Source organism: Capsaspora owczarzaki (genome assembly GCF_000151315.2).
Source record: "Capsaspora owczarzaki ATCC 30864 unplaced genomic scaffold supercont2.9, whole genome shotgun sequence".
Classification (NCBI taxonomy): Eukaryota; class Filasterea; order Ministeriida; family Capsasporidae; genus Capsaspora; species Capsaspora owczarzaki.
The window spans coordinates 233,093-249,662 of NW_011887300.1; the positions used below are offsets into that span (position 1 = coordinate 233,093).

Genomic DNA, 16,570 nt, shown 5'->3' on the forward strand with positions numbered 1-16,570 from the left:
GGTGAGTTGGCCTCGGTGGAGGGCATGGCATGAGGCGGGCTGCTGTGGGCGACCACGTTGAAAACTGAAAAAACAAAAAAAAATGCACAATCATCAATAAAACGCCTTTGGGCATACAACTGTGATTTGGAAGTCCCATTGCCACCATACACACAAACACACGCACACACCTCCTTCTCCTCCTCCTCCCATCACGAAACAGCAGTTGCGCATTTAAAATTATTACGATCTCTACACCAGAACAAGATGAAGCCTTCTATCGAGCTTCATGAATTGCATACGTTGTGTGATGAAGCATACGACTGTGGACCTGCGATGGAAAAGTACCTGAAGCTGGTCGCGCACATTGTCACTAAGGATAGGTACCTTTGGTTTATCGGAAGCGGAAACCGATACGCCTTTCCACCTAAGGCGGACTGGCGCTGGAAAAAATCATTTGGATGCGATGGCACCTGTGCCGTGGACTGGGCGGACGAGTTGTTCCTTGTGGCGTGTGCGCTTCTTGTGCGCTGGAACGCCACGACTTCGACAGGCGACCTGGATCGGATTGCATATCTTTCCAAACCTCTGTCGGTATGCCGTGAAATCTTTGGAAGACTGCTCTCCCAACCGTTCTTCTCAACCTTGGATACGCGGGCTTTCAGCTCGTCGGGTTTCCCATTTCACAAGACGGCCTCAAGCTTGTATTTTGCCACTCGTGTCATGCAGTGTGCTTCCGAGATTCTTCCAACGATGAGCCGCAAACAGAGCCTCAAGGTAGAGGGGGCCGAGCGAGTGGTTGGGATTTGGAAGGTGGCAAGCAAGGTTTTGTTTGCAGCCAGACTGAGCACGCCCGATATTCGCGACGGGCCACTTAACCTGGCCCAGAGCATGATAACTCCAGTTGCAATGCTGGAAGTTTCAAGCGCGCTCGCTATTGCCTCTCAACATGATCGTGCGAACCCCAGCGACGAGGACAAGCTTCATCACGATGAGTGGGCCACGTTGGTGTGAGACTCCGATTCCCACGGGTTTGGGTCCTAGAGCTATTGGCCAGGTAGCGTCAATTGATTGATACAAAATGCGCAATGCCCCCCTATCCAAAAGCTCTGCTTTCTGGCATAAAGCCTTTGAGCTCAGGCCAGAGCTCCAAACCCCTGCCTGCCGCGACGAGGCGCTCGCTCACCCGCTCTGGGACTCACCGGACATCCAGGACGACGGCAAGCCGCTCTGGTGGCCGAGCTGGATCCTCAACGGATACATGCGCGTCCGCGACCTGCGCCGCTTCATCGGTAACCCAGCTAGAGAAGAGTGGTCCCCGCTCTCACTCGTCAAGAGCTTCACCAACGCAAAGTACTACAACACGCTCCACGAGGCACTCGACCGGAGCCAGCTCTCGTCGCTCGTAGAGCAGGATAGCTCCACAATCTCGTCAGTGCAAGATCTACCGTGGTGCTGGGCTCAACCAGCTGACGACGACGCCAATCCCAAGCTCTTCAGAGTTGTCAAGCTCCGCACTGGCAGCCCGCTCACAAGCAGCTCACTCGGAGCCGGCCAAGTGTTCTACGAGTCGGAGAACGCCCTGATCGCACCTGCCCAGCCAGGCCTAGTCCTCACCAAGTTCCGCCTGGCAACCGCGCAACACGCCACCGTCGTCTACTGGCGTGCTCCCAACACCAAGCCTGAACCAAACAAACGGGGAAAGATTTTCCTCCCACGAAAGCAGCTGTACCATGTTGGCCGCACTCAACTCATGCCCCTCATCTGGAGCAACATCGTCCTCAACGGCGTTCACTCAAGCGTCCAGAAGCCCCTGCAAGTCACATCGCACAAGCTCAAACTGAAAACGCTAAGGCAGCTGCTCACTCCACGTCCCTCGAGACCAGACGCCCTCCAATGGTGGATCAACAAAGTTGGCTACGTGCCCTTCGAATCACTGGCCAGCTCCATCAGAACCAGTCTAGTCACATCCAAGCAAGCCTCCCTGCTCTGGCGCATTGCACACCGCACCAACCGACTGGGCGCCGACTGGCTGGAAACAGATGGTCAAGCGCTGCGCGCCGGCTCGCTCTCCCGCGAAGAGTACGACGACAGAATTGCCACTGGGCGCTACGACTGCGCGCACTGCAAACACGACGGCCGCTCGGCCAGAGAGACCTGGCACCACATCCTTGTCCGCTGCCACACAGCCCAAGCGGTTTGGGAAACCGCGAACGCCATCTTCCAGCACGCTCACTCAAGTTCCCTCCCAATGTTCGACAAAGCCCTCCTGTTCGGTCCCTTCCCCACCACGCTTGCGCGTAAAAAGGAAATGCGAGCGCTTGCCACGATCCTGTACCACCTCGGACGCTGGGCGATCTGGCGCACCCGCTGCGAAGCAAAAATCAACAACACATTCACACCCAGCCACACCACCTTCATCAAACTCGTCCACTCCCGCGCCCTGCAGGACATTGTGCCGCGAGCCCCGCCTGCTGACTCTCCCACGTCGAAGATGTGGGGAAAGTGCATTGTCAGGTCAGAAGAGAAGACCACCATTTCACTTCTACCCCCGAAACCCGGTGAGCATGAGCAAACCGAGTCACCAAGCGGCGCCCGTATGACCAGGACGCTAACACCAAACTTGCAACCGCAAGAATAAGTTAAACACGTTGCCCTTGTCACTTACTCCTTGCCCCTGATCATGATCCTCCTCTTTGTGGTTTTTGAGCCTTAGAAGCTGTTCCACTCTCCAATGAACGTAATACAAAAAAAAAAAAAATCCAAAAGCACCAGAATATGCTCGTCAGCAAAACCCAAAAATGCATTGGCTTCATTTTGTTTTTTCTCGATCTCGATTTCAAATGCCACCACACATTTTCGACTTTGCTCCCCATGAGCTTACCTCCTTGTTGGAGTCCCTCCTCTACAGCCCTACTTTCACCGGCTCGTATTCTCAGGTCGATAACTCGCCGGAAGGAGCAGCAGCGAAGCGACGCTTGTGCCATCGCATTCTGCTCAATCACGCACTGGGCTCGCCAACACTCATCAGTCTCGCCTTCCCAACCCTCCGCAGCTCCCAATTTCTCGATAAGTTCAGCGATTTGTCTATACAGAGATGCAAGAGCAGCCTGTGGACAGATCGCTTCGAGGTGCTGCGGGAGGTGTCGAAGAGCACTTTGATTCATCTTGACCTTTTGCACGATGACAGAGTCAAGGCGGTGCTGGAACCAACGGACCTGCGCGAAGCGTCCGAGACCGAACGTGCGAAGGCGGACACAAGCATCTTCAAGGTCGTCGTCACATTGCAGTCGCCAACGCACGAGTTTGTGGAATTCAAGCGGGAGGAAACCCTTGGCAGCGTGGGCCGCAACCGTTTGGTGCGTCAGTTCGGCTCGGAGCACTTTCTCGTCGTCCAGTTCGTATCGCCTTTCCTCTCGCTCAGCGACAAGTTGAATCGCGTCAATGCGCTCAAGTTGAATGAGGTTGAGCTTGCACTCGCTGTGCGTCAATACAACCTCTTTGCAGAGGACGAGGACCGGGTGGCATTGCCTCAGCACACCACACGCGAGGCGTTGCAGTCTGAGCGCCTGGGACGTTTCGATGCCTACACCAAGCGTCTCAAACTGCAATCTGGCAGCTTGCATGTTGCGGGGCGCGACTATCGCTTCCTCCTCACCACCACTGCTGGCGTACACAAACAAAAAATGATCTACACTGACTTGGATCGTGGCAAGGTGCTGCAATGGGCCTTCTCTGAACAGGCGTTCTGCGCGCTCAAGCCGACCGTCCTCAAGCTCTCTCTGCGCCTTGCTTTGCTCAACTCCATCTCGATCCCAACCGTCATATTTTCTGATGAAGAGCGCAAGATCGTCGACGACATCGTCGTGGCTGGAGCGGGTGACAAGCCGAAACCAGAGCATATCCTGACGGATGGTTGTGGCTGCATCACGCAAGCCAAAGCGAAAGCCATTTTCAAGACTTTCAAAGAACAGAACCGGCCGATGCGCGGCAAGGTCAGCAGGAACGTGCAGTACGAAAGCGATGGCTCGTACCAACACGAACTCCACGACGATGCTCTTGAATTGCCGGCATCCCTCCTTGAGGATAATTCCTTTGTGCCGAGTGCTTACCAAATTCGCTTCGGTGGTTTCAAAGGAATGCTTGTTGTGGTAACGGAAACAGTTCAAGAACAGCTGTGCAAGGGCATTTCTGCTGCAGCTCCTATGCCTTCAATGCTCCTTCCACGCTCGATGCTCAAATTTCAAACGCCTGACTTTCCGGAGCATCGACGTCTCGAAGTTTTGGGTTGTGCCTTCCCCTCCTCGCCAGTGACACTGAACAATGAGATCGTGGACATGCTCATTGGAGTCGCCACCGATTCTCTCGTCATGCGTGGTTTTCTGAAGCGACTGGTGACAACCTTCCTGGACGACTGCAATTTTTTGCTCGCAGATCAACAAAAGGCGCTGGCGTACTACTTGCAGGAGAAGGACGATATTGGCGTTCGCATGCTGGCTGCCGGGCATTCTCTCAAGTTCACCTACCTGACAAGCTTCTTCCGCTCAAAGTTGATCCCTCTTCACATCCCGCTCCCCTCCACTGCTCGCCTTTATGGCGTGGCCGATTGGTCTTCCTTGCTGCCGCCTGGTCACGTGTACGTGAATTCTGGCGAAACAGGGCTGGTGAGTGGTGACGTGGTGATGCTGAAGGAGCCGTGTTTCCTACGGACGGATATCCAACGGTTCAAGGCCATCGACCGCGATCATGTCGCATTCAAGCAGCTCTGCCATCTGCGCAATGTTGTTGTGTTCTCTACTGCCTCATCTTGCACCTCGTCTGACGCTAGCGCCATGGCGGGCTCCGACCTCGACGGGGACAAGTTTATTGTCTGCTGGGACCAGACCATCTTGGACAATGTCGATTGCCAAACAGCTCAGAAGGTGCAACAGGCCTCTGGCAACACGCCCGAACCGATGCCCCCTCAAACGGCGATGCCGTCAAGTTCGGAACAAGAGGATGCGGCTCAGAAGGCGCAACAGGCCTCTGGCAACACGCCCGAACCGATGCCCCCTCAAACGGCGATGCCGTCAAGTTCGGAACAAGAGAATGCGGATCCTTTTGTCGATGCCTCGGATGTGTGTGACAAAACGCTCGGCAAATGCTTCGACACTGCAATGCACTCGACAACACATTGCTCCTTGGCTGATCTCCTTCACCTGCGCATGTGCTACATTGATTCATTTGGTGACAAATGGTGCAACAACCAGACCGCAGCCCACCTCGGTCAACTGTTATCGCAGTGCGTGGATGCACCGAAGAACGACACATGGGTGCCAATAACTGAGGCACGCTCGCTGCTTGAACATCTGCCGCCGTACCCTCGTTACCATCGTCGCGCGCGCAAGGTTAACTCACGCGTCAGCAAGTCCATCCGAGGCACGCTCTTCGATGTCATCATTGAACATGTGGCGAAAATGACAGAGCTGAAACATGAAACGTGGCACGGCACGTTGCAAGACTCCGTGGACGTCATTCAGGCATTTCTTGCTGCGGAGCGTATTGATAGCGACGATCCGAATGACCAGCTGGAGATGGTTGTGAATCGATTGGCAGCCGAGGTGCATCAACGCAATGCTTTGATGGAGCATGTGGCGCTCTACTCGCTGTGTTGGAAGTTCATCAACCCGTTCTCGGCCCTACACCTGGTGAAACAAATGGGTTTATCCCAAGTTGTTTCCTCGAGCCTTTTGGAGGAACTCAAACAGCTACCGGACAGCGTGCAAAACATGGACAGTGTTCAAGTGATTGACAAGCGCCTCTGGACGCACAAAGTGCAAGGGGACATCGCGAAAACGATTCGCGAGTCGCCTTCCGGGCTGTTACTTTACTACTCAACAGAGGACATGTTTTTGCCCGGTTTCAAGAAATTGCGCTTGTGTCGCTCTTTCTGGCAGTTGGAACAGGACGTTATCATCACGCGCGTCGAGGAGATACTCGCGCTGAAGCCTGATGATGGGAGTACTGCTGTCAAACGCTTCCTCCACGCTTTCCGATCATTGCACGTCTTTACGCCAGAGTATCGCCTGCACAAGGCCGTCGGGCTCATCATGCGCCACGTTCTCGCTCCGCAGTCGAGTTGGATTGGCTCCAATAGTAACCAGCACTCACTTTGGAAGATGCCGAAACAATTCAACGGAAAGGATCAAGTGGATCGTTCCCAGAAGGCTGTTTTCACCCCGGACGTATTTGCCTGTATCCAGATCGACACCCTCAACCGTCTGATCGCGTTGTGTAGCAGGCGGCTCGAGAAAGATGGGTGGCAACGAAAGCGATCAAGAAACTCTATTGCGCCGTCCGATGAATTGCTCGACGAAGTCAACCAGTGCATCAAACACTTCAACAAGCACCCCCGCAACCTTGGCGACGCAGTCAATTTGAGCACTCTTTCTCGCACCGTCAACGTCTCACCCGCCGCGGCCATTCTCGCACTCATTTCAATCGGTCGGGGTGAACACTGGCTCTTCTACCCTGGCAAACCAAAAATCGACCCGTCTCCAGTGCGTTTGTGGCATGGAGCAGACATGGGAAGATTCTCGGAAATATGAAACTTTGCGTCCACCAAACTCTTTTGCATCGACGCACATCAGTAACTATGATTGTATTGAGTAGCGCGCCACACTCGATGGCTTTGTTCTTGTATTGTCAATGATTGTTGGAAAAATATAATTTTGCGTGAGATGCAGCCAGATAGACGCAGCTGATACCGCCCGTCGTCAGAACACACTCCAAATACACATCAATCCATAACATCTTGCTCGCAAACTTGTAACATGCTGACAGAATTAGCTCACAGCAGTTGGAACATGCAATTTTTTATTTGGTTTTCGGTATTTTTGAAGGACGGGAAAAAAACAACGACAAATACGTGCAACACAGCAACGCCGTACAACACAACAACACACAAAAACACTGAACGATAAGTGACCTAAAAAAGCTGGTCCACTTGAAAAACGATGACCCAAAGTCAGAAACATTCAAAAAGAAGCAAATGAAGAAACATCCGCACAAACAGCACATGGTCTGAAGTTGTCATCAAATAGGAACAACAAGACGCGAGCGCTTATCACATCGAGAAAAGCATCCCAGTGTCGTAACGGGTGAAAGAACTTCCAAGAAGCAAAGAAGTCGTTTCGCCCGCCACGTCACTGAGATGCTTGTCTCAGACGCGCGAATGAGTCCTCCAAAAGGTCAAAGGTCTCCAAGGGTAGATTGGTTAGGTAGATTCTTAAAAATCAAGCGACTAAAAGTCACTTGCGGAAAATAAACGTGGGGCAATCGGATAGAAACACCCGAAGGATTTCGTTGTAGATATCGACGGTCAGGGTCGGTCGATACAGGCGAGCAATTTTCGTGGCGAACTTGTCAAACTGGTAGAACTCGTCATGGGATCGAAAGGGCCCGAGAGGAGGGGACAGGTTGGGGTTGACGAAATACGGCTTCAAAGAACCATGCAGCCCTTCCAACACAGACTCGCATGTCTTGCGAGCATTTCGACTCTTTTGCATGTCCTCAAAGACTCGGGGATCCACCTTGGGGACGGACAGTGCTTGGATAGGAAAGCAAAGTATTTCACCAAGCATTTCTGCCACGGTATGGCGCTTGGCCTGTTTGGCAGACTGGTCTTCGTTCGTCAAAAGGGACCCAGCAGTGCCGACGTGATGGCGATCGCGGACGTAACGCATCTGCGCCCATGGAATAATGTATGGCCGAATGCGATCTTTGAAAAGGACACGCAGCTGCTTAGCTCGCTTCACGGGGTCCGAATCGGGAGTCACGCCAGCCCAACAAAGCAGCGAGTTCGCAAGCAAGACTGCACGAGCCAAGAGGGAGACAGCACCGCCATCATTAGAAGCAGGCAGTTCGGGAGGGGAGGGTTCGTCCTGGCGAACGCGCTTGGAGGCCTGAGCTTCTTCATCCGAGTCGTCGTGGGCGCGCTTGCCACGCTGGATGCTTGTCATGGGCTCAGGCGCGCAAGCCACCACAGGCGCCGGTGACACCAGCAACTCGGACTGGGACTCGGGCGACCAAGAAGAGAGCTCGGAGGAAGAGGAGACTGGAGAGAGGGACCCGCTGCTCTGCGTCGGCAACGTCGGCAAAGTCAAGTCGAGATTGCGAAGCGCGTCCAGGTCAAAGTTGTCCAGGTTGCTGAAGAACGCAAACTCCGAGTCGCCCAAGTTGGAAAGCAGGTCGTTAAGCTCGAGGCTCGACATTTGTGATGCAGAGTCACTCTCGGGACTAGACAAGCAGCAGTCCATGGGAACAGGTCTGACGAAGGGGAAGGGGAAAAAAAAAAAGTGAGCGATCGGGCGAAAACGCGGCAAACCTTTGGAGGTGAGGTCGCGCGCTCAACCACAGGATGACACTACGCGGTTGAGAGGAGAGCAACATTGTTCGCGAAGGGTGCGCTGAGGAGCTGAGCGAGAGGAAGGCGAGCAGAAGGAAGGAGAGCAGAAAGGAGAGCAGAAGGGTGATGATGAAATCACTTACAAAAAAATGATCTGTTCAGATTGTTTAAAAAAAAGACTGAGGAAAATCCAGGTTTGGACGAAGACAAAGAGTAGGATTCAATCAACGTGGCTCATAATTATTCGCTATCATGGATTCACTAATGAACATTCGTCATCGTCGCTGTTGTTTTTAGTTTCTTTTTTTTTTTTTTGTTCCGCTTTTCAGCTAAGGCGGGCCATGACGAAGCCAAGGGAGCGGGGGCGGGAGCGTGGGGACGAGTACGCAGACCAGTACGAGTGTAACATTGAGTGAGCGAGACGAGCAAGAGTGAAGGGGTAGACGAGCCTGAGCAAACGAGAGCAAGGCGAAAAGCATTGTGTTTTTGTTTTCTTTGTGAATCAATAACAAAAACCACAAACACCTCAGCCGTCGGCCGATTCAACAAACAGGCTATCGTCGGAGGGAGGCGAGATTGTGGAGCCGAATGAACTCGTTGCGGTTGGATCGGAGCGTCTTCATGGCCTTCCAGTGGAGTTGGGTGGCGCGCTCGCCGTCGCCGAGCTCGGTCGCAAGCTGAATCGCCTGCAGCCACACATCTAGCGATTTGTGTTTTTGTTTCACATCTAGTCGCCCCAACAAAAACACAACAGGAAAACAAATCAGCAAATTCGTTCGTGATGACGCTCCCAAACACAACAACTCAGCCACAACGCAGCCTCAACGCACCGTGATGATGGGCGCCGTGGACTCGACAGGCGCGGTCAAACAGCGACCACATGCGAGCAGCATCCAGCACTGGTCGCTCAAGCTCGAGCCGCAAGATGCATTGATAGACGTCAAAGTTGGCAGTCCAGCCGAGCTGGGTGAATAGGCTGTCTCAGACAAAAGCAATGAATTTCCCGTCAATCAACATTGTCTGAGCAACTTTGAAGGGGTGGCAGAGCTACGAAATCGCAGCGCTTACAAGTCGACAGCAGCATTCAAGATCAGCGGGTCGGATCGTGTGCCGCACCACCGAAGATAGGTGCAGGCGAGCTCGTTGCAGCCTGGTCGAGTCTTTCGCAGCGCGCTCTGCCAGAGGATTGAAAAGCATGAGCCATCATCATCATCATCATCACATGTAGCCCAACAACCGCCAAGCGCTCAATACCTGGAACACTTGAACAATGTCTGCCGTGCTGCCCTGGAGCGATTCCAATGCATCCACATGAAGCAGCGCCAGCTCGTTGGCATTCTTGTCACCAACACTCGACTCGGCGCGCTCAAAGAGACGCTTGACTTGGTCACTGGAAGCTGTACGAGCATTGACACCCATTAGGCAAAGATGAGCCCAAAAACACTGAACGCGATCAACTCCACTACCCAACTCGACTTACCACTTCGGTGGTGGCGGATGTAAAGCGATACATACTGCCGCCATGATGACACCTCTTGCGGGAACTTGACGGTCGCTTGCTCGAGCACGTGCAACGCTTCGGTGGCCTTGTCCAGAGCCAGGAGCACGGCTGCCCAAACCTCAAACAGCGCCGCAGAGGCAAAGCCACGCTCGACAGACGACGAGCAGAGCGTGAGCAGCACATTGAGCAGCACGTCGCGAGCCTCGCCAGTGGACATGGCAATCCGTTGGCGCAACAATTGGGCAAACAAAACACCGACCGCTGCTGGTGCCTCTGCCTTGGTCAGGCCATTCTCGAACGTGGCACAGGCGAGCTGCTCCTCGGGTGAAAGAGATGTGTATGCAGAGAGCACTGCGGGTGTGGCAGCACTCTTCCCACGTTGCTGGCCTTTGGCCGGGGTTGTGGAGGAAATGCCAGCAGACAAGAGTTGCCCAGGAACAGGAGCGAGGCCGTCGATGCAGCGCTGCGCCAAGACCGCCCATGTCTGCGGTGCATGCGGCAGATCGGCGAGTAGAGATGCGTGCACATCGTCAATACCATCGGCAACATTGTGAAATTTGCTGTAAATGTCGACAAACTCGAGTCGAAAGTCGATATCGTCCTTGATGGCCTTGACGGCGTTTGCGTACACAATCTTTGGGATGGTGTTGCTAGTAATGGAAGCAAGGGCATTGGGCGTGGCAGCCGACTTTGAGGTCGCAGCCGGCTTGGCGGCCAACGTGCGCTCCAACGCGCTGGCAGCATCCGTCTCTTCGTCGTCATCCTCTGCCATGGTGTCAAACGACATGAAGTCTTCGGAGGTGGTCATGGCAAGCCTCGGATCCTTCACCAGTGGTCCATCCGCTTGCTCTTCGGGAAGCTGCTCGAGCGCGACGCCTTCCTCGCCGTCGTTGTCGTCGATATCGAGCTCATCATCCTGCCCCTTTTGCTGTTGCTTGGATTTGCTGCTCTTCTTCTTGTTAGACGCAGACACGCTGCTTGGCTCCATCATGAGAATGGCCTGGCGCGCGCGAATCTTTTCGGCAAACAAGAGCTCGAGACGAAAGTACTCCCGCCAAAGCAGCTTGGACGCGTCGTTCATGCGCAACCCGCGCTGCAAGAGCACGCGCGCCGCAGTCACGTTCGAATTGTCGTCAAACTCGTGCTTGGCAGCCATGACCCAGAGTCGCTCTTGCTGCGGGTGCGAGCGGAGCGCCATGGCAATCGCCTTTCCCAGCAGCTTGCTGCTCGACGTCTTCCTGCAAAAGTCAAAGTACTCGAGCCACAGCTGCATGTCACTGCGGAACTTGCGCAGCGCCTTGTGGAAGATAAAGTGGACGCGACGCACAATGGCAAAGTCGCTTGGAGCGTTTGTTCGTGTGATGCCCAATCGAACCTTGCGTTGCTTTCTGTCCAATCCAAGTGTGATTGCCATTCCAGTGAGTGAAAAGGACTAGTGACGCTTTAGCAAACTCTACTCCCAGCGATGCGGGGCGGTGCGTGTTGCGCATCGAGTGGAGCAGCGAGCGAGCAACGACGGGACCATGTGGAACAAAGGTCAGTCCCCTGGGTCCATTGTTGCGACATCCCTTCCACGCACCGCCTTCAGCTCGGACCACTTGACTTCGACTTGTTGAGCACGGCGTCGCAACTTTGGTTTTTGGGAGGAGGGTGGGGATGGTGGGGGGTGGGTTGGTGTGTGACAAACCTGAGCTCCTCGAGGCCGAGCTCGAACGCAATGTAGCGCAGGTAGTCGACCTTCTGTGTGATGCGCCTGCGGAGTGCATATTCAAACTGGGTGCGCTTCTTGACGACCATCTTGACCTCGGCGGAGGTCAGCAGGCCCTTGCGCTCGAGGTCCTCCAGCTCGGGGACCATCTGCTCGAGCTGCTGCTGCACTGCTTCCGCCATGATTGAAGCAAAAGAAGGATGGTACTGGAGTAGAAATCAATAAGGACTGCAATAATAATAAAGTGTAGTGGGTAGGCTAGTTGATCATAGTGTACTGCGTGATTGAATGGCTCGGCTACAGTACATGCGTTCTCAGAATCTGAGCCTTTTTCAAGCCTTCCACTGGGATTTGTTCGCCCTTTGTCCTCACGTTCCAACCCGCCTTGTACTCACCTGATTTTAGATCTCCAGTCTTTTTATATTTCTGAGCTGTGTCTGAGCTGTTTTTCTGAGCAACGATGGCTTGGTTTAGCTCGGCCAACTTTACCGAGCTGGCCAAGACGGCCATATCGCAGGCGCAGAAGAGCATCGACCGCGCGCTCGACATTAAAGAGGAAGACACGCTGCCGTTGCCAGTGCTGGCTGCCCAGCGTGCTGCTGCTGCGAGTGCGGCGGCTCAGCAGGCAGCAGCGAACGCGCTCCTCAAGGATGGCGAGGGTGAAGCGGGTGAAGACGGCCTCGATGACGACGACGACGACCACCACCTCGCAGCACTCTTGCAGAATGGCAGTACGAGTCATGGCGATCGTCATGAGACGAACAGCGATGGGACGGGTGCCGTACCAGTGAGAACGGGCGCTGCTGCCGACGCGGCAACCAGCTCAGCGCGAGCGAGTCCAACTGCACAAGACACGGCTCCTGCGACGCTTGCTGCTATGACTACTGCTGCTGATGATGAGACTACTGGCACTGGGCTTGCAGCAGGCAGGCTGGCTCAGTCCGCAGCAGTAGACGCAGCGGCATCCTCGCTCGCGTCGAAGGCCAGCGTTTCGCCTACGCCGACGCCGAGCAGCACTTCCACTGCAGGCAATGCTGCTATTGCTGCTGGAACTACGTCACCAGAGCAGTCTGGCTGGTCATCGGGCGGATTCACAAACCCGTTCGCCTCGTTCAGTCTTGCTCCCAAAGCGACAGCGACCTCAAGTACCACAAGTAACTCGCTCGAATCTATGGCTCCACAAGCACCAGTCTCGTCATCAGCATTGCTGTCCAAGCCAGAAGAGCCTAAGGAAGGTGCTCCTCCAATTGCCACGTTCGAAGCGGACGTCTCAACGCTGCCAGAGTCGTCGACGGCCGCGCCGATCGCAATCCAAACAGCAGACATCACTACCGATGCAACAGCTGCCAACGAAGCGCACCCTACTGACGCTCCTCAGCTGACAGGCGAGGACGATTCACTGGGGAACACGACCGTATACACCTCCGCCAACACAACCGTCTCCGACCCTTCCTCTCAACCCGAAACGACGCGATTGCTACGCGTTATTAGTGAGCGGGAGCGCAAGCTTGTATCGTTATCCATCGAGCACACGCAACTGCTGGAAGCGCACGACCTGCTCAAGTCCGAGCACGACCAGGTTCGAAAAGAATTGGCCAGCGCAATGACCGCAGCTCCAAGCTCTGGGGGCTCGCGCAAAGAGGAGGAATTGCTTGCTGCCATTCGCGAAAAGGAAGTGCAAATATCGGAACTATTAGCCGAAGGTACGAGACCCATGATGGCTGCTTTTTGTGCTTGTGCTTTCACTTGAAAAACAGTCACTCACACTCGTTCTTGTCTTGTCTCTGTTGTTGGCAGGTGAAAAACTGTCCAAACGAGAGCTAGTTTTGAACACCAACATCAAAAAGCTGAATGCCAAGTGCAAGGCGGCGGAAACCGAAACCACCGCTGCCAAAGGGCAGGTGGCTGAATTAGAAAGCGTTCTCACCACGCTACGCACTCAAGTAGTGGAATTGCAACGCAAAGAAATTGATTATCAAGGTGAGCGAGTCATGTTGTCACGATCGCGGTGGTCCTTGTTTGGCGCAGAGCTCTGACCCGGTTTTTGCTCTCAATCCACAGATTCCCTCGCCAAGGTGAACACGCTGTCAGATGCGCAGGGCAAGGAGGCACATGCGCTGAGAAAGGACTTGGAGAAGGCGCGCGAAGAAAATGCCGGCATCAAGGCCACCCTGGATAAATCGTTCAAAGAGCTGACGGACTTGAGAAAGGCGAATGCTGCGTCTGCCAAAGCTGTGCAAGAAGCCAGTTTTACCGCCGAGATTAATGCCAAGGTTGGTGCTTGTTTTTGGTGTGTTTGTCTAGCTCGCAGATAGTTTTGGTTTTTGTTGCTGATTGCCAATATCTCACCTTGATAGGAGGAACTCAAGGCCCTGCTTGAGCGACAGCGGACGGAGTCTGCTACTGCATACGAAACCCTGCAACAGCAGATTGTAGACCTGCAGGCGTCGATTGTGCGCGGTGAGCAACAAGCCCAGCGAAAGGAAGACTCGCTGCGAAGAGAAATCGACGACTTGCACGATCAGCTTCGCGTCGCGGAAACGCGCAATCAGGAGCTCACCGACAGCGTGACTCAAGCAACACGGCCCCTCCTGCGCCAGATCGAGACCTTGCGAAATGCGCAATCGAGTCAATTGGCATCCTGGGAAGCCGTTGAGCAAACCCTTACAATGCGTTTGGATGAAGGTAAACCATCTTTCACGTAGTGTCGGCTCTCATTGTTCGCTTCGCTCATCCTCGTGACTCCTTTTTTTTTCGTTTGTCTGCCAATCTTGACAGTTCAACTCTTGCTGAGCCAAACATCCGAGCGCGAACGCCTCGCCAACGCAAAGGCGTCGGAACTCGCTCAGCAACTGGGCAACCTGGAGGCGCAGCTGTCGGCCGAGCGCCAAGCCCGATCCAAGGTGCAAGCCCAGCTGGACGTCTTGCGCGAGCGGCATGCCACGCTTGAGCTCGACGCGACCCGTGCAGAAGCTGCGTTGGACGCTGTGCGGACGTCTCAGCAAACCGAGCTCGAGTCCTTGCGAGCAGAGAAGGTGTCGCTTCGCCTGCAAATCACGACCATGGAGACGCGTGTTGACGCAGAGTCCAAGCGCGCCGACATGCTCAAGGAAGCGCTCGAGCGCAAGGAGCTGGAAGTCACCAAACTGTCGAGCGAAGCCGGCGCTGGACTGCACCACTCGTCTTCCAGCGTCTCCATCAATGGCATGGACACGGATGCTACCGGTGCAGCCAATGGACGCTCTGTGGATGCAGGCTGGGCGCGGACGCGCCGCAGCCAGCAGCACGGATCTGCCCCCGCGACTCCTGGTTTGCCCATGGCCAGCGCTGCTGCTGCTGCAGACTGGATTGCGGGCCTCAGCGCCACCGGCGCCTCGCCTCTCGTGATTGATCAGTTCAAATCCATCCTGCGCCAGCGCGACGGCGAGGTTGCTGGACTTCAGCGCCAGCTGGAAGGTCTGACGCGCACGCAGCAAGTGATGGCGGATCAGTTGGTGGAGATGCAGAGCTCGAATGACGAGCTCGCAACCCAGCTCTCGTCGCAAAGCCAGGCTGGCACTGCTTCGCACCAGGCATATCGCGAGCTCGAGCAGCGGTACAATGCGCTTCTTGTCCTGTACGGCGAACGGGCCGAAGAGGCGCAAGAGTTGAAACTCGATCTGCTGGACGTCAAATCCCTCTATCGCGCGCAAATACAAGAGCTCGTGGCTCGTATCGAGTCCTTGTCTGGGACTTCTCACAGTGGGGCACTCGGTGTGAGCGATGCTGGCGCTGCGCCGTGAAAGCAAAAAAAAAAAAAAAAAAAAAAAACGAAGAGTTTTTGTCAGTTTTGTGATTTGTTGTACTCTAATATATTCAGCTGCTGTTATTATTTTACGACAGTGATTCCACTCTCTTGTATGATTTCTGTCGTTGAGTGATGTGCAGCGGCCGGGGCGATGAAGAAAAAGCAGAGCGAGAAAAAAAAAAAAAAAAAAAAAGAGCAAAAAAAAATACGCGCGAACGGGAATTTGCATCCCGGCTGCCAACGTGGGAGGTTGGAGTCCTACTACTAGACCATTCAAAAATGTCAACGGGGCACAACGGTACTCGATTCAACGACGGAGGTCATGGATCTGGGAAACGAGATTGAGTGTTCTGGGTGCACTCAAGAGGTGCGAGATAATGTTCGCTTTGCTGAGGCATGTTCATTGGTGCGAGGGTGATGCACGAATTGGCTGAAATCACCACAAAACCAAATTGCCAGCTCGTCAACCTGCTTTGCGAGCCCTTCCGACCCCATTTCCATGGTGCCACAAGTTTGAAAATATTGATTTTTGATTCTTGGAGTGTCTGGACAGGTCCGGGGCGCGTGTACGGCTGGATTTGAAGAATCAGGGATTTGAGAATGATTGAACGGGTTGAAATCACTAGAGTGACGGTCTCTAAATCCGGATGGCGCCTCCTACGGCCTGTGTGCAAGCTTCCGCTCGCGCCTTGCCCCCCTGTGTCAATCAGTGCATCAATACCAATGTGTGGGTGAAGTAGCGGGGCGCTTTGGCCCGAACTCATCGCTAGGCACGCGAAAAACGAAAAAATGACGAAAAAGCGGATCCAGCCAAAATCCAATGCATCCGGATTAAAATGCAGGTGTTTTTGGGGCCGCCACGAGGTTGATCGCAAACGCGCCCTGCGGGCTCTGTGACATCGCCAGCCCGCCTTCCGCGAGCCAAATGCAGTCTACACACGATAGGTGTTATCGTGACCAAGCGGGCGCGGAGGTGCGGTCGACACGAGCGTGGGAATGGAGGATACGCTCGAACACCACTTTTGCAGCCAATCCATCGTGAGCTCCCGTCCGGCTGCTAATCGCTCTTCGAGCTAGATTGATGGAGTATATGACATATCAAACCATTTTATTCAATAAACAATACAAAAATCAGGCAGAGTTTACATTTAGTGCGACGAACGGCCGTCGGTGAGCATTTGTTGCTTGTTTGCTCAGGCGAATCACAAG

General features: G+C 54.3%; 4 protein-coding genes and 1 pseudogene across 5 annotated transcripts; 3 read left to right on the plus strand and 2 right to left on the minus strand.

Moving 5' to 3' along the window:
• Positions 1-246: 246 nt before the first annotated feature.
• On the plus strand, positions 247-2,620 carry CAOG_05463 (hypothetical protein; the record flags this gene model as incomplete). The annotated part of the gene is made up of 3 exons (XM_004346086.1): positions 247-756; positions 868-987; positions 1,193-2,620. The coding sequence occupies 3 exons, from the start codon at positions 247-249 to the stop codon at positions 2,618-2,620; spliced, it is 2,058 nt and encodes a 685-aa protein (XP_004346136.1).
• Positions 2,621-2,798: 178 nt separating this feature from the next.
• CAOG_05464 (hypothetical protein) lies at positions 2,799-6,748 on the plus strand. The gene has a single exon (XM_004346087.2). It carries the CDS (start codon positions 2,823-2,825, stop codon positions 6,564-6,566), a length of 3,744 nt encoding a protein of 1,247 aa, XP_004346137.1. The 5' UTR covers positions 2,799-2,822; the 3' UTR covers positions 6,567-6,748.
• A 70-nt stretch (positions 6,749-6,818) lies between these two features.
• CAOG_05465 (hypothetical protein) lies at positions 6,819-8,534 on the minus strand. The gene is made up of 2 exons (XM_004346088.2): positions 8,509-8,534; positions 6,819-8,286 (listed from the first exon to the last, which is right to left on the minus strand). The coding sequence occupies exon 2, from the start codon at positions 8,274-8,276 to the stop codon at positions 7,269-7,271; it is 1,008 nt and encodes a 335-aa protein (XP_004346138.2). The 5' UTR covers positions 8,277-8,286; positions 8,509-8,534; the 3' UTR covers positions 6,819-7,268.
• Positions 8,535-8,654: 120 nt separating this feature from the next.
• Positions 8,655-11,793, minus strand: CAOG_05466 (hypothetical protein; annotated as a pseudogene). Its single transcript has 7 exons — positions 11,554-11,793; positions 9,846-11,254; positions 9,620-9,762; positions 9,434-9,540; positions 9,196-9,341; positions 9,021-9,092; positions 8,655-8,991 (listed from the first exon to the last, which is right to left on the minus strand).
• A 207-nt stretch (positions 11,794-12,000) lies between these two features.
• CAOG_05467 (hypothetical protein) lies at positions 12,001-15,454 on the plus strand. The gene is made up of 5 exons (XM_004346090.2): positions 12,001-13,277; positions 13,372-13,554; positions 13,636-13,847; positions 13,932-14,259; positions 14,353-15,454. The coding sequence occupies exons 1-5, from the start codon at positions 12,035-12,037 to the stop codon at positions 15,354-15,356; spliced, it is 2,970 nt and encodes a 989-aa protein (XP_004346140.1). The 5' UTR covers positions 12,001-12,034; the 3' UTR covers positions 15,357-15,454.
• The last annotated feature ends 1,116 nt before the right edge of the window (positions 15,455-16,570 follow it).

Excerpts from the sequence above, each read along its gene's own strand:
- CAOG_05465 (XM_004346088.2), bottom strand. The coding sequence starts at position 8,276 with ATGGACTGCTGCTTGTCTAGTCCCGAGAGTGACTCTGCATCACAAATG.
- CAOG_05464 (XM_004346087.2), top strand. The coding sequence starts at position 2,823 with ATGCCACCACACATTTTCGACTTTGCTCCCCATGAGCTTACCTCCTTG.
- CAOG_05467 (XM_004346090.2), top strand. The coding sequence starts at position 12,035 with ATGGCTTGGTTTAGCTCGGCCAACTTTACCGAGCTGGCCAAGACGGCC. Across the intron at positions 13,848-13,931 it reads CCGCCGAGATTAATGCCAAG|GAGGAACTCAAGGCCCTGCT; the intron begins GTTGGTGCTTGT and ends TCACCTTGATAG. Across the intron at positions 14,260-14,352 it reads TACAATGCGTTTGGATGAAG|TTCAACTCTTGCTGAGCCAA; the intron begins GTAAACCATCTT and ends CAATCTTGACAG.